This window comes from Chaetodon auriga, chromosome 21, assembly GCF_051107435.1.
Source record: "Chaetodon auriga isolate fChaAug3 chromosome 21, fChaAug3.hap1, whole genome shotgun sequence".
NCBI classification, from domain to species: Eukaryota; Metazoa; Chordata; class Actinopteri; order Chaetodontiformes; family Chaetodontidae; genus Chaetodon; species Chaetodon auriga.
The window spans coordinates 21,840,982-21,855,399 of NC_135094.1; the positions used below are offsets into that span (position 1 = coordinate 21,840,982).

Consider the following 14,418-nt stretch of genomic DNA (forward strand, 5'->3'; position numbering starts at 1 on the left):
ATTTATTAACTCCATATGAAGTATCCAGACCTCTCAGGTCATCAGGGACAGGTCTATTGTGTGTTCCCAGAATGAGAACCAAACAAGGTGAAGCAGCTTTCAGTTATTATGCTCCTCACCTGTGGAACACTCTCCCTGCACACCTGAGGTCTGCACCAACTGTCAGCTCATTTAAATCAGGCTTGAAAACATTATTATTTGCTACAGCTTTTACTTAAAGTAAATATATTTGCTCAATGACTTTAATCATTCTTAATGCTAAATTATTGTCTTTTACTGGCTTCTGTTTTTAATTTTCCTTTAACTGTATTTTATTTATTTATTTATTTTTTAATTCTCTTCTAATCTCTTTCTTTCTTTCTTTCTTTGAAATGTATGATTTTAATGTACTTTTATGCCTCTGTAAAGCACTTTGAATTGCCTGGTGTATGAATTGTGCTATACAAATAAATTTGCCTTGCCTTGCGTCGCCTTGCCTTGCCTTGCCTTGCCTTACAGATGACACCAGCTTTGCAAGATAGCGGGTGCCACACCATCCGGGACAAAGAGACTGGTACACATGTTGTCCACACACCCAGACATGCTCTCTCAGTGATCCATAGCCATCCCCATTTGGCAGAAGTAGCACAGGATTGTTGTTGCCTGGGCGGTTTAGGCTGACAGTGTCTGTCAGATTCAAAGAAGCGATGTATGATGTATGGTGTTCTGTTTTTGCATGAGGTTGTGTTACCATTTCCCATGATGCCCTGCAGGTGGCCATGACTGTCTGCTTGCGCTGTGATATCCCCAGAAAGTGCTCCTGCTCAGTGAAGCATTTCCTAGTGAAACAGACAGTTCCTTGTTGTTGGGTGGGGTTTGTTGTCATGATAGATTGGTGAACTCCGTGTTGTGTCACTTGTGTCATGTTCCAGAATCTAGCCGTTGAACCTCCATAATTGGTGACGCTGATGTTGCACATGTTAATGCTCTTAGTCATGTCTGTCACAGTTCTGTTCTGCAGGGAAACCCCAAGGGTGAAGGCTAGCATGACGCCCAGGGTCTCAGAAATGTTCAGTGGTCGTGGTATTGTGGCGCAGGTATTGCGTCCCCCACTCCGTGAGGAAGTTGTGTGCAGACATAGCAGCTGTTGTATTCTTCTGGTTGTTGATAGTACTACAGTGTACCAGGAATTTTCCACAGGCTTCAGTGGGGAGCGAGTAAACTCCAGCAGCAATTCTCTCCTCCTTCTGCAGTTGGATGCTCTGCAGCTGCTGTTCGAGTTTTCGCACCCCTGTTGTTGATGTAGGTTGAGATGTGCCTTGTTGCAGGAGCAGTAGCAGGACGATGGTGGCAGTGAACAGGAATATGCTGCGAATTCCTCTACATCCGTCACCCCTCCAGCACCACTGTATATTCGTTGGCGTCATCTCATCAGCCGTGGCACCTCAGCTTACCCCCGTATTCAGTGTGCCTGCCTCTTTGTGAGTTTGAGAAATGTGTGGCCCTATTGTTAGCCACACCCTTCTCTCCCTCACAGACACAAGGCGGCCAGTATAGAGTCCAGTATATCCAATATAGCCCAAGTGTGTCCCTGTTGTGACCTGCCTGATACCAAGTTTCCTCAAACTCACTCCTGCAGTGCAGGTTTTGTGATGTCATGATGTCAGTGTGTGTGCCTATAGTGAGTGTCTTGGCCTCCTGCATCAGTGTGTTGTCGACAGAGTTGAGTGTAGTGTCTGGAATCTTCCACTGATAAGCGTAAACTAGGTCTTCCCCACCGTATTCAACAAAGGAATTTGCTTGGGGAATTTTCATCACAACAATACCTTGGGGAGTGGAAACCAAAACTATGCCTTGTTGACACATTAAATCTCTGCCTAACAGATTCACAGGACAGCGTTTTGACAGCAAAAATGAATGTTTAAGCTTTCCCTCAACGTTATCCTGACACGAGAGTGGGGCTGTGTACTCTATAACGTGAGTGCCTGATGCGCCCACTGTCTTTGCATACCTGCCACTTAGTTTTGGGGTTGGGCTGATATCTTTCTGCAGGATAACTGATTCTGTAGCACCTGAGTCTACCAAAAGTGATGTCTTGTCCCTCAACTGTGAGTGTGTATTTTGGCATTTTCTTGTATGCCTCGTGTGAGAATTTTGTATAGATTTCAGAAATTCTTTCTTCACCAGTTTTTTGTGTAGACTTCAGATGTTGAATGACTTGTGACAAGATGTTGCTTGCTGTGTGTGTCTATTTCTGTCGTGTTTGGCATGTCAGTGGATACATTTTTACTTATCTGCTGTGTGAATTGGTCTGCCGTCTCAGCCGTTGCGTCATAACCAGATGAATCCGTCAATGTCCTCTGCTCCGCCCCTAGTCAATCGGCCTCTGCCTCGGTCTCAGCTACCTTGTTTTCTGGACACTCTCTAGTCCAGTGTCCCGTCATTCCACGCGTAAAACAAGCATCAGATGCCCCATGGCCTGCCCCTCTCCCTTTGTTTGTAATGTTTTCGGCCTCGGCCTCGGCCTCGCCCGCGTCCACGCCTCCAACCCCTCTCTCTGGCTTGGTGTTCCAACACTGTGAGCTGTGCCATTTGCAATCTGTCTGCCAGCTGTGAACTTCTTTTTGTCTTTTTTTCTTTCAGGAATCGTTCTGCATGTATGGCATATCTTTCAACTGTCTCAAGATTTCCATAGTCCCATGTCAGACAGTTGCGTTTAACCATCTCACTGATTTCTGATTTCATGCCATTAATGAAGCGGTCTCGCAGGTGAGCCTCCCATGGGGTAACTGGGTTCACCCCCCCCCCCCCCCCCGCCATGGCAGCTGGTCTTTGGAGGCCACTGTGTGTGTTGTGGATCTCTGTGAGTCGAGTGAGATAATCAGACACAGTCTCATTCTCCTCCTGTCTGCAAGCTGATATCTTCCCCATATTCAGTCTTAGAGGGAAAGCTGTTCTGATTCTATCACAGAGGTCAGTCACTGTTTGTCTATATTGAATGTTTGCTTCATTTGCCCATGTTGGGTGAGTGAATCTTGCTCTTCTATAGGGAAGTTTCCAGCTACTACTCTAGTTTGAGGCACTGAGATGCAGAAGTTAGTGTAGCTTTCCCTGCCTTTTGTTTTCTGTCCCTGATGGTTTCAGTGAGCCAACAATCAAAAGCTTCCCAATTTGCTTTAAACAGTTTTCCTTTTTTCTTTTGCTTTGTCTGACTGATTTTACCTTTGCTGTTAGTTGGACTCTCAGGTGTTCTAATTGGTTTAGGCTAAAACTGCCAGTACATGGGAACCCACACTCCTGAACCCAGATTTTAATTTGGTCAGTACTTTGTTCACCATATTTTGTGATCATAAACCAAATATTGGGAGAACACATCAGAGGTACATTTTCAGATGCCTTTTCTTTACTGCTGTTGGAACCCATTGTTGAAAAGGAAAAGGAGAAGAAGAAGAGAGAGGAAAAAAAATGTTTTAGATTTTTAGTTTCTTCTTCTTTTTTTAACTTCTTTTTATTGGGGTTTTGCATTTTTCAAAACATACAGAATGCAATAAAAATAAAATGAAATGCAAATGCATGACTCCATACATAAACATTTGGGACAAAAAAAAAAAAGTGTGTCATGTGTCATGTTACATCCGTTTTTTTTCTCCTACATGGGTCTTTCTTGCTAAAATAATCCATAAAACGTTGCCATATAGAGTAAAACATATAATCCTTCTCCCTTAATGAGTATTTTATTTATTCTAACTCCAAGTGTTGCATTACATCATCTAATAAAGCTGCATGGGTTGGGGGTTTTGGCTGCTTCCAATTAAGCAATATCAATCGCCTTGCTAATAATGTTACAAACTGATTCATGTTGTTTTGGTTAGTTGAAAGTTGTACAGTAATAGGCTTCACTCCAAACAATGCTAACACTGGATCAGGTGACATCTGTTTCTGTGAAACCTCAGATAGAGTTTGAAATATCCTATTCCAATAATTGACAATTTGTGGGCACCTCCAGAACATATGTGCTAGAGAGGCTGGACCTTGTCCACACCTATCACAGGATGGACTCACTGAAGAAAACATCTTAGAAAGTTTCAGTTTGGACAGATGTAGCCTGTGTAATATTTAAATTGCAGAAGTCCATGTCTTATGCATACAGATTAGGAGTGCACACTGTCCTGGGCTTTTGTCCATTGGTTGTCTGAGATTTCCACACCTAGATCCTCCCTCCAGGCTTCTCTTAGATGATCCAGTGTAGCTGTACAGTCTACTTGAAACAGAGTGTCGCGTATTTTGGATATTAATCATTTTTCTAAAGGGTCGGACTGGAGCAGTGTTTCCATGATGGATTCAGGGGGCTCATGAGGAAAGGACGGAAATGTTTTCTGAACAAAACTACGGATTTGCAAATATTTGAAAAAATCTCTTTTATGTAAATGAAATTTCTCCTGCATCTGTTGGAATGAGGGAAAAGTTTTATTAATATATAAATCCTTTAAGGTGTGTATCCCGCTGTGGTACCATTGGATAAATGTTGAATTAACGAAAGATGGTTTGAGTGTATGATTATTAATCAGCGGAGTCAACACAGAGCCTTCCTTTAACTCAAAATATTTTCTAATCTGAGAACAAATTTTTATTGAGTGTGAAACTACTACATTTCTGACTTTTAAGTTAGATATAGGTAGAGGTGAATAGACCATTGCCTGTAATGAAGAGGGATGACAGCTATGATTTTCCATCCTTGACCAATCAACCCCCTGTGGTTGGCACCAAAAAGACATAGATCTTGAATTACATGACCAGTTATATAGCCGAAAGCATGGCATTCCCATCTCTCCTAGCCTTCTTGATCTTCGTAAAAACACTTTTCTAATTCTGGGAGTTTTTCCATTCCAAATGTAATTGGAAATTAAGAATTCTAGCTTTTTAAAAAATGATTTATTTATAAGGATAGGGATACACTGAAATAAAAATAAAAATTTGGGTAAGATATTCATTCTAATAATATTTATGCGTCCTGCTAATGAAATTGTGTTCTTAGCCCACCTTTTGAGATTTTCTGTTTCTTCGTAAAGTTTCAAAAAGTTATGTTTAAAGAGATGCGAAAATTCCTGGCTAATATTGATCCCAAGATATTTAAAATGATTAGAAATTGCAAATGGGTAAGAACTGAAAGTATTTAAATTTTGTTTTGCTTCTGAATTGATGGGAAATAATATGCTCTTAGATAAATTTCGTTTGTATCCTGACACCAGTCCAAATTTTTTGAGGAGTGTAATTATAGCTGGTATCGAATTTTCAGGGTTTTTTTTATGTACAGTAATAAGTCATCTGCATATAAAGATACTTTGTGCCCTGTTCCTGCTCTTCTCACTCCTGAATATTCCTTTGCTGTTCGTAAAGAAATGGCCAGAGGCTCTATGCCGAGCGCGAACAGTAACGGGATCAAATTTTGTGATACTGTTTTTACAGATTGACCATGTTTTCCTGTGCTGTTATGTGCTGGAAGCACACTCAAGCAGGACGAGTAACCCACAGTGATGGACTCAGGGAGAGACTCAGTGAAGATCCCAAAAGAGTAACTGGTAGAATACCACTTAGACAAGCAGCCGATTCCACGAATACTGGAGAACTGTGCCGGACTTATATACAGGCAGGTGAAGTAGATGAGTGATGACTGATGACTTGCAGGTGTGGCGGGAGGCAGGGCTGGCACAGGTCGCCGGCAGGTGCAGCCCATGCACCAATCTAGACGAACAGGGGAGACAGGACAAGACCACAAGAGGGCAGGGAACACACAGAAACAACAGGGTGAGGAGGAAAACAAGCACTACCTAACAGTCATGACTTTCTTAGTATTCTGATAACAGACAAACCCATGGTACTATGTTTTTCACATGACCTCCACTTGAAATAAGAAAATCTGACAAAACAAACAATTAACCCCATAAAACATAACCCGAACCCCTCTCTGTCTTCACCTGAACAAAAGACAAAGGGATAACCTAGAAAAAGAACAAGTTCTGTCCACTTAAACTTTGAGAGGAAAGAGGACATTTGACTTACCACTAAGTTCCTTTTAAGCACTTATATTATTCCTTCTGGACCACCTTATTCTTTCTTAAGACTGATAACTTAAAATTTAGGCCTAGAATTTTGCCTTTTAAAGTAGCAATTAAAAATGAAATTTAACTCCTTTCTCCCAAAATTGTTTGTAACATAAAGTAAATAGCAACATAAATAAATCAGATGAATGAGTAGATAAATATTTACCTTAACTGACCATTCAAAGATAAGATTTGGTGGTGTTAAAGGAGAGATGAACCGTTAAATAATAACAATAAAAACATAATCTGTGTACAGTTTACGTACAATCGGACCTGTCTGCCTAAGAGGCAGTTTTTGTAAACCTGTTAAAGTCTTGTCAGCTCCAAGAAACCCGTCTTTAACTTTACATGCCCTGAGTAAATATGTGTTTCACCTGATCTCAGTCTCCACCAATTCAGGGTTTCTGGAAGCATAATCACCTCAGTCCTCAGTCACGGTCATGTTGCTGGAGTTCAGGAATTTTTCAGCCTCCTGCGGGTCAGTGAATGAGTGCCTGGATCCGTCAGTTGTTATCACCAGTCTAGCCAGGTAGAATAGGCTGTAAGGGACCCCAGCGTTGCACAGCTTCACCTTTACCTGGTTGAATGAGGCACGCAGCCGGCCAACCTCAGAGATTTTCTCTTTGTCTGAGTAATAGTGGAGGCAAACCACCATGGCTCGTGGGCATTCTCCTTTCCGCGGCTTCGGAGCAAGGGTTCTGTGGGCCTGGTCTATGATGACGGGAGAGTAGAAGTTTTCCTCGCCGAGCACCTCAGTGATAAATTCTGCCATGAAATGGCTTGGGTTTCCTACTTCAGTGCCTTCAGGGATCCCGATTATTCGCAGGTTCTGTCTGCAGCTTCTATTTTCAATGTCCATACACTTCTCCTTCAGCTTCTTATAATCATTGGAAAGAGTTTCTGCTGTTTTCCCTAGCTGCATTATCCTGTCAGAAGCATCACAGAGGGACTTCTCCATCTCTTTCTGTGTGTTTGCGGTCTTGGTGTGGGTTTTATGCAGCGTCTCGATCTTCAGTGATAACTCAGTACACAACATATTAATGTCAGCTTTGGCTTCATCCTGCAGGGTAGAGATATCTTTACGTATTTCCTGATGCATGTTAGTAATTTGTGTTTTAATGTCTTTCATCATACCGTCACGATAAGTTTGTAGTCCTCACGGAGATTGGTAAATCTTCCCCCTTGGGGCCCGCCACATTGCCTTTCATTTCAGCCAGTGAAGAGGTCGGTGGAGTTTGTAAAGTTTTCTGTATATACCTTGAGCTGGTGTTCTTATTCATGGCGGATTTCTGTGTTTCAGGGGTTTATAGAGTAGTTTTCTCAAAAATATTATTATTCGACTGGTCCAGAAGGTGTTTTTTTATCGAGGTTCAACGGAGCTGCCTCTATCTGCTGCTCACTCCATGTGGGCGGAAGCGGAAGTCTAGTTTCTTCTACTTTTTAGGTGGATTTGTAAGGACCTTGGGTTGTTATTTTTAATCAAGTGTAGATATTTCCAATTATTTTTCTCTAGAGTTTTTTTTTTTAAATTTAACCATGACTTTGTTGTTTTTACTAAACTCCCCAGCACAGGGGGTGTACTTATGAGTCCCAGACTCTGCAATGGTTTCCAAAACCTGCCCCCCTGGGTCCCAGACCCGAAGCTTCCTTGATCCTACAGCGGTTTCCAAAACCTGCCCTGTTAATACGTCTATTACAACACACCCCAGGTGGTGAGGATTGTTCACCTATTCCGAATTTACTCACCAGAAGAACAAGAAGACAAGGTTGTTGGTTGGTTGTTGAGGGAGAAGTTGATAGATTATATACAATATATTATCTTTGTGGACAGGATGACTTTGTCCTATCATCAGAACAATGTCAGCACAATAGGCACGTCATAATGTGTTGTACAATCAGGACACAAGGTTCACTTAATCAATGCATTATTACATACTGTACGTGGTTACATGGTCAGCAGATTATGACACACGCACACACCTAATCATATGACATGGTTGTTCATTTGGCTTTAAGACTCTGAATACTTATAATTGAGTAAAGAGAAGATGAATAATAAGAATTCCCATTACATGACCTAGTTCCCCTATGCTATGTACTGAGTATCAGTGAGACGAAGTTCCTATGCAGAGCCCAAAAGACACTAAAAGACAGTAACCACCTGAGCAACAGCCTGTTCACCCTTTTTCCACTTCATTCTTGGTCTGCTGCCAGCAGCCTTTGTTACGGTTAGTGGTCGTTGAGAAAAAACAAGGAGTGAACCCAAAGGTGCAGACTTGACAAAGACAAAAAGGCTGAGCAGAGGCAGTCCCAGTAATTTATTCAGCCAAAAAATAAAGGCAACCAAAATCCACCACATACAAAATCCTAAAAAAAACAAAAGGCAGTTCTAGGAAAACAAACTCATAACCAAACTAGAAGAACAAGGACTAGGCCAGAATACTCACTAAAGTCACTTGGAACAAGGAAACCACACGCAAGAGGATGATCCCACAAAGACAAAAGAAACACACAGACTTAAATAGAGGGGGGAACTAAACAGACACAGGTGGACCCAATCAACCTAACAAAGGCGGGAAACCTACAGGAAGTAAAGAAACTAAGACACACAAGGGAAGGCTACCAAAGTAAAACAGGAACAAGGCTACCAAAATAACAGGACCCTAACAGTACCCCCCCTTTAAGGGACAGATCCCAGATGTCCCTACAAAACAAAAACAATGCCAGAAACAACACAATGCAGAGTCCAACAACATTTGAACAACTCCAGAGGATGGGCAGGGGGGCGGGCGGGAGGTTAGCAGCAGCGGAACCTCTCAGGAGGACAGACTGATGGCCAGCAAAGGCGGACCCCTACCGAGGCCTCTGACGAAGGTGGACACCCTGGGCGAGGGTGAAGCCTCTCTGGAGACTGTTGGCGGAGGCGAATCCCTCGACGAAGGTGAAGACCCTCTCGGAGCTGTTGGCCAAGGCGATATCCCCCTGGCACCCGTCGGCAAAAGCGGAGTCCCTCTTGAAGACGTTGGCGTAGACAATGCCCCTCTTGAAGACGTTGACGGAGGCGAAGGCGATACCCCTCTGGACGGACAGTGGCGATGGCGATAACCCTCCGAAGGTCGTCGGCAAGTACACAGGTGATATCCCTCTGGAGGTCGCCCGCGAAGATAAAGGCGATACCCCTCTGGAGCACGGCGGTGGAGGTGATATCCCTCTGGGGAACAGGCAGCAAAGGCGATATCCCTCCGGAGGACGTTGGCGAAAGGGAAATCCATCTGGAGGACGTCGGCGAAGGTGAAACCCCTCAGGCGGCCATCGGTGAAGGCGATACCCCTCCGGGAGACATTGGCGAAAGCAGTACCCTTCCGAAGGATGTCGGCGAAGGAGGTACCCATCTGGAGGGCGTCTGCGAAGGAGGAACCCATCTGGAGGATGGCGGCGAAGGCGAAGTCCCCCTAGCGGCTGTCGGTGAAGGCGATATCCCTTCGGGAGACATTGGCGAAGGCGGCCCCCTTCCGAAGGACATCGGCGAAGGAGGGACCCATCTGGAGGACGACGGCGGAGGCGAAGGCGATATCCCTTCGGGAGACATTGGCGGAGGCGATATCCCTTCGGGAGACATTGGCGAAGGCGGTCCCCTTCCGAAGGACATCGGCGAAGGAGGGATCCATCTGGAGGACGACGGCGGAGGCGAAGGCGATATCCCTTCGGGAGACATTGGCGAAGGCGATATCCCTCCGGAGGCCGTTGGCGGAGGCGACAACCTTCTGGGGGCTGGCAGTGACGGCGGACCCCTCCCGGGCTGGAGGCAGGCGAGAGGGCTGCTAGGCTGGGAGCTGGTGACGGGGCATCTGGAGCAGGAGGTGGCTGCGGCGCTGGCTCGGTGGATGACCGCTGCAGCGGCACTGGCTCGGTGGGTGGCTGCAGCTGGGGCTGTGGCTGTGGCTTGGTGAGTAGCTGCAGCTGCGACTGTGGCTCCGGCCGTGGTGGCCGAGGCTCTGGCTCTGTGGGTGGCTGCAGCTGTGACTCTGACTCTGGCTTGGTGAGCGGCTGCAGCTGTGGCTGTGGCTGTGGCTCTGGCCGTGGTGGTGGCCGAGGCTCTGGCTCTGTGGGTGGCTGCAGCTGCGACTCTGGCTCAGTGGGTGGCTGCAGAGGCCGCTCTGGCTTAGCGGGTGATTGCAGCTGCGGCTCTGGCTCGGGCTGAAGCTTGGGCTCTGGCCCTGGCTGTGGCCGTGACTCTGGTTCAAACTGCAGCTCTGGCTGAAGCTTGGGCTCTGGCTGTGTCTTTGGCTGTGACTTGGGCTGGTTGCCAGGAGCCTGGGGCTGAGGCTGAAGCTTGGGCTGGCAGCTGGCAACTTGGAGCTGAGGCTCTGGCTCTGGCTCGGGCTGGTAGCTGGGAGCCTGGGGCTGGGGCTGAAGCTTCGGCTGGCAGCTGGAAACCTGGGGCTGAGGCTGAGGCTGAAGCTTCGGCTGGCAGCTGGAAACCTGGGGCTGAGGCTTGGGCTTGTTCGCGGCCTTATGCCTGCGGACCCCCTTCCTTCCTGTGGGGGACGTCTTGAAAGCCAGCCGTGTCCCCCTGAATGGAGACCTCTTGTCCTCAGGCAGGAAGCTTGCCAACTCCAGATCCGAACATGGCTGGAGGGGAGAAGGCCTTTGGCTAGCTAGCTTGCTGGCAGTATCCAGTTGGCCGCAAGTAAGCCTGGGACTGGCTGACTTAGGGACTGGAGCTGGCAGGGAACTAGTAGGCCGCTGGCTAACTGACTCATGGACCTGAGTAGTCAGGCCACTAATAGGCCCGTGGTTAGCCGACTTGTGGACTGGAGCCGGCAGGGAGCTAACAGATCTGTGGCTAGCCGACTCATTGACCGGAACTGGCGGGGAGCTAGCGGACTGGTGGCTAGCCGACTCATGGACAGGAACTGGCAAGGAGCTAGCAGGTTGGTGGCTAGACCACCCAGAGACTGGAACTGGCAGGGAGCTATCGGACTGGTGGTTAGCTGACTCATGGACTGGGGCTGACAGGGAGCTAGCAGGCCGGTGACTAGCTGACTCATGGACGGAAACTGGCAGGCAGCTAGCGGACTGGTGGCTAGCTGACTCATGGACAGGAACTGGCAAGGAGCTAGCAGGTTGGTGGCTAGACCACCCAGAGACTGGAACTGGCAGGGAGCTATCGGACTGGTGGTTAGCTGACTCATGGGCTGGGGCTGACAGGGAGCTAGCAGGCCGGTGACTAGCTGACTCATGGACGGGAACTGGCAGGCAGCTAGCGGACTGGTGGCTAGCTGACTCATGGACAGGAACTGGCAGGAAGCTAGCAGACTGGTGGCTTGACAACTCAGGAACTGGAGCTGGTGGGAGGCTAGGAGGCTGGGGGTCTGATGGCCTAGGAGCCGAGACTGCGGACTTACAAAGTAACTCCTCCTCCAGCATGTATTTAAGGGAGTCTATCGCATGCCACAGCCTCGGCATGGCAGGATGGCTCCAAAACCAGGCCTTGCTATATATCAAGGCTTCTAAGGAGGTCAGAGCATCCCACGCTTCCTGTGGGTCCACGGAGGTGTCCCAAACGTAAAAAACCAAAAAATCCTCAATAGACTCAACCTCTCTTGTCTCCTCTAAACGAGGAAAAAAGTCTGCTGGGTTCAGATGTGGTGGGATCATTCTGTTACGGTTAGTGGTCGTTGAGAAAAAACAAGGAGTGAACCCAAAGGTGCAGACTTGACAAAGACAAAAAGGCTGAGCAGAGGCAGTCCAAGTAATTTATTCAGCCAAAAAATAAAGGCAACCAAAATCCACCACATACAAAATCCTAAAAAAAACAAAAGGCAGTTCTAGGAAAACAAACTCATAACCAAACTAGAAGAACAAGGACTAGGCCAGAATACTCACTAAAGTCACTTGGAACAAGGAAACCACACGCAAGAGGATGATCCCACAAAGACAAAAGAAACACACAGACTTAAATAGAGGGGGGAACTAAACAGACACAGGTGGACCCAATCAACCTAACAAAGGCGGGAAACCTACAGGAAGTAAAGAAACTAAGACACACAAGGGAAGGCTACCAAAGTAAAACAGGAACAAGGCTACCAAAATAACAGGACCCTAACAGCCTTGCTACAACTAACCTTGCTGATACATTTTTATACCAATGTTACTGCTTACCTTTCTATCAGACTGAGTACAATGTTGTCAACTAACTCAAAAAACACTGCTGAACTTGAAGGCCAGATCTCTAGCGTTTTGTTATTTATCTGAGAGGATGAGAGACTCATTGACTTGCTGGCAGCAGGTCCTTTTGCTTCCCCAGCAATAATAACCACCCTCCTTTGACCCTCTGTCATCGCAGAGCCACATATTGTCAGATCCATGAGGAAGATCCCTGCCCCTAAACTCAAGAAAGACTGTTCCACACTCACTCCCTTAGAGCACTTGACTGTCATTTGGGATGACAACAAATGAGGCAGGAATCCCTCCTGTAATCCTCCATCTGGGTTTATCCTGCTGTTGAGGTGCTGGGGAAGCTGGAGTAACACCCATTGTTGACCTGGAGCCATTGTTAGTCCAGTGCAGATGCATACAATAATGAGTGGAGCCCCAACACTGTAAATACTTCCTGGTCCAGTTGCAGCATGGACAGCTCTCTTCTGCCATCCTCGCCTCTCAGAACTGCCCAGTGATCCCACTGCTGGTCACCACCCGGTTCTACAATTCCAGTTATCTATAACAATGGGCTTTATTCCCCCAGAAGGCCTCAGGGGGGAGCTAATTTGTCCAACCTGCGCCACCCCAATGGGGTATCTGACCATCTACCCTCAAACAACTTAGAAAAACATGGCCTCCTAAATGCAAGGTCACTGATAACAGATTATTCACAATTGAGTCTCTAATTCAATTAATTAATTGGTAATTGAGACACTGCTGATTCCAGCAGACTTTGTTGCCTTAGTGGAGGCTACACTCCCTGCTGCTAAACATTTCCACCTTTGTCAACCCTGTGTGAGAGGTGGTGGTTCAGCTGTTCTTTATTAGCATTGCTTTTAGTGCCCTCTTATTTCCTTTGGTAATTTCATTATCTCATTATAGGTCCAACTCCCTTACTTGTGTATATCACCAGGTATAACAATTCTATTGTAGAATTTTCTGAGCTTTTATGTATTGTTTTGTCTAAGTTGGATAGAGTGCTTATTCTTTATAACATTAATAGTCATGTATGTTGTTCTTTTTATCTCATGTCTGCTGAGTTCCTATATCTAATTGAATCATTCAGTCTGTTCCAATCAGATAAAGAGATTACACATTCCACATTCTTCTGATTTCTGCTCAGATACTGTAGGTTTATGTTTAGCTTTCTTTGTCAGACCTCAAATTTGTGATTTTTGATGCTCCTTTACCCTCTTCTTCATTTTAAAACCTCACCCTGTAACTCAGTCTTGCTTCAGTGACATCTTCTCCCATTTTTTTCTCCCCCCATTGCAACACTTTCACATAATCTAGATGAATTAAAAAACTTCTGTTCCAAAATAAACCCAGACAGATAAAATAAGCGACTAGCCCTGTCAAACCTATAACTGACTAACCCAGTCTAAATAATCATCTGAAAGGCCCATACAGACAAACTGAATGCAAAAGGAAGCTAAAGTCAGCAGTGATCCACAATACTCATAAAGAATAGAGTAAATGGGAAACTACAAGAAAGCAGTAAAAGAGGCAAAATCAACCTACCTCTTCCAACCCCAACATCTTACTTAAGGTCATCGCTTCTGCTCTCAATGGACCAGCCAGTGCAGAATCTGATAATGACTGAACAAAGAAAATTGCTGCCCATAAATACAACAGATAGAGGGCATTTAGTTTCACCTGAACCATGGAATCTATTGACCTCCATGACTTGAGGTGGTGGTTCTGAGGGCATAAGTGGACCAGGGATACATGGAATGTGGGATGGACCCTCATGGAACGTGGAAATCTCAGCCTTAACGCTGTGAGGGTGATGACCCTCTGGGTGGTGGAAGGGACCAATAAACCTGGGCGCCATCTTCCTGGATTCCACCCTGAAGGGAAGGTCTGGAGTGGAAAGCCACACCCTTGCCCTCATGGTACGCTGGTGCCTGAGTGCAATGACAATTGGTAGTGGTAGCATAGCGACTCACAGCATGGAGGAGTGGCAGCAGTGGTGGTTGAAAATCTGGATGAAGGGGCAGGAGACCTCCCTCTTGCTGGGAAGAGTGGGGGCTGGAACCTGTAGGTGCACACCCCGCCTAGGCGGGCAGAGGGACCGCCCTCATGTGTCCCTCCAAAGTTTCTGAAGTTGTTTAGCGGATTACCACCGAGCCGT

General features: G+C 46.2%; 1 protein-coding gene across 1 annotated transcript; it reads right to left on the reverse strand.

Moving 5' to 3' along the window:
• Positions 1-8,331: 8,331 nt before the first annotated feature.
• On the reverse strand, positions 8,332-12,180 carry LOC143339606 (uncharacterized). The gene is made up of 2 exons (XM_076760892.1): positions 10,518-12,180; positions 8,332-10,478 (listed from the first exon to the last, which is right to left on the reverse strand). Exons 1-2 carry the CDS (start codon positions 11,739-11,741, stop codon positions 8,934-8,936), a joined length of 2,769 nt encoding a protein of 922 aa, XP_076617007.1. The 5' UTR covers positions 11,742-12,180; the 3' UTR covers positions 8,332-8,933.
• Between the last annotated feature and the right edge of the window lie 2,238 nt (positions 12,181-14,418).

Coding starts and splice junctions, on each gene's coding strand:
- LOC143339606 (XM_076760892.1), bottom strand. CDS start 11,741: ATGATCCCACCACATCTGAACCCAGCAGACTTTTTTCCTCGTTTAGAG. Junction 10,479..10,517: donor AGCCTCAGCCTCAGCCCCAG/GTTTCCAGCTGC, acceptor CCCCAGCCCCAG/GCTCCCAGCTACCAGCCCGA.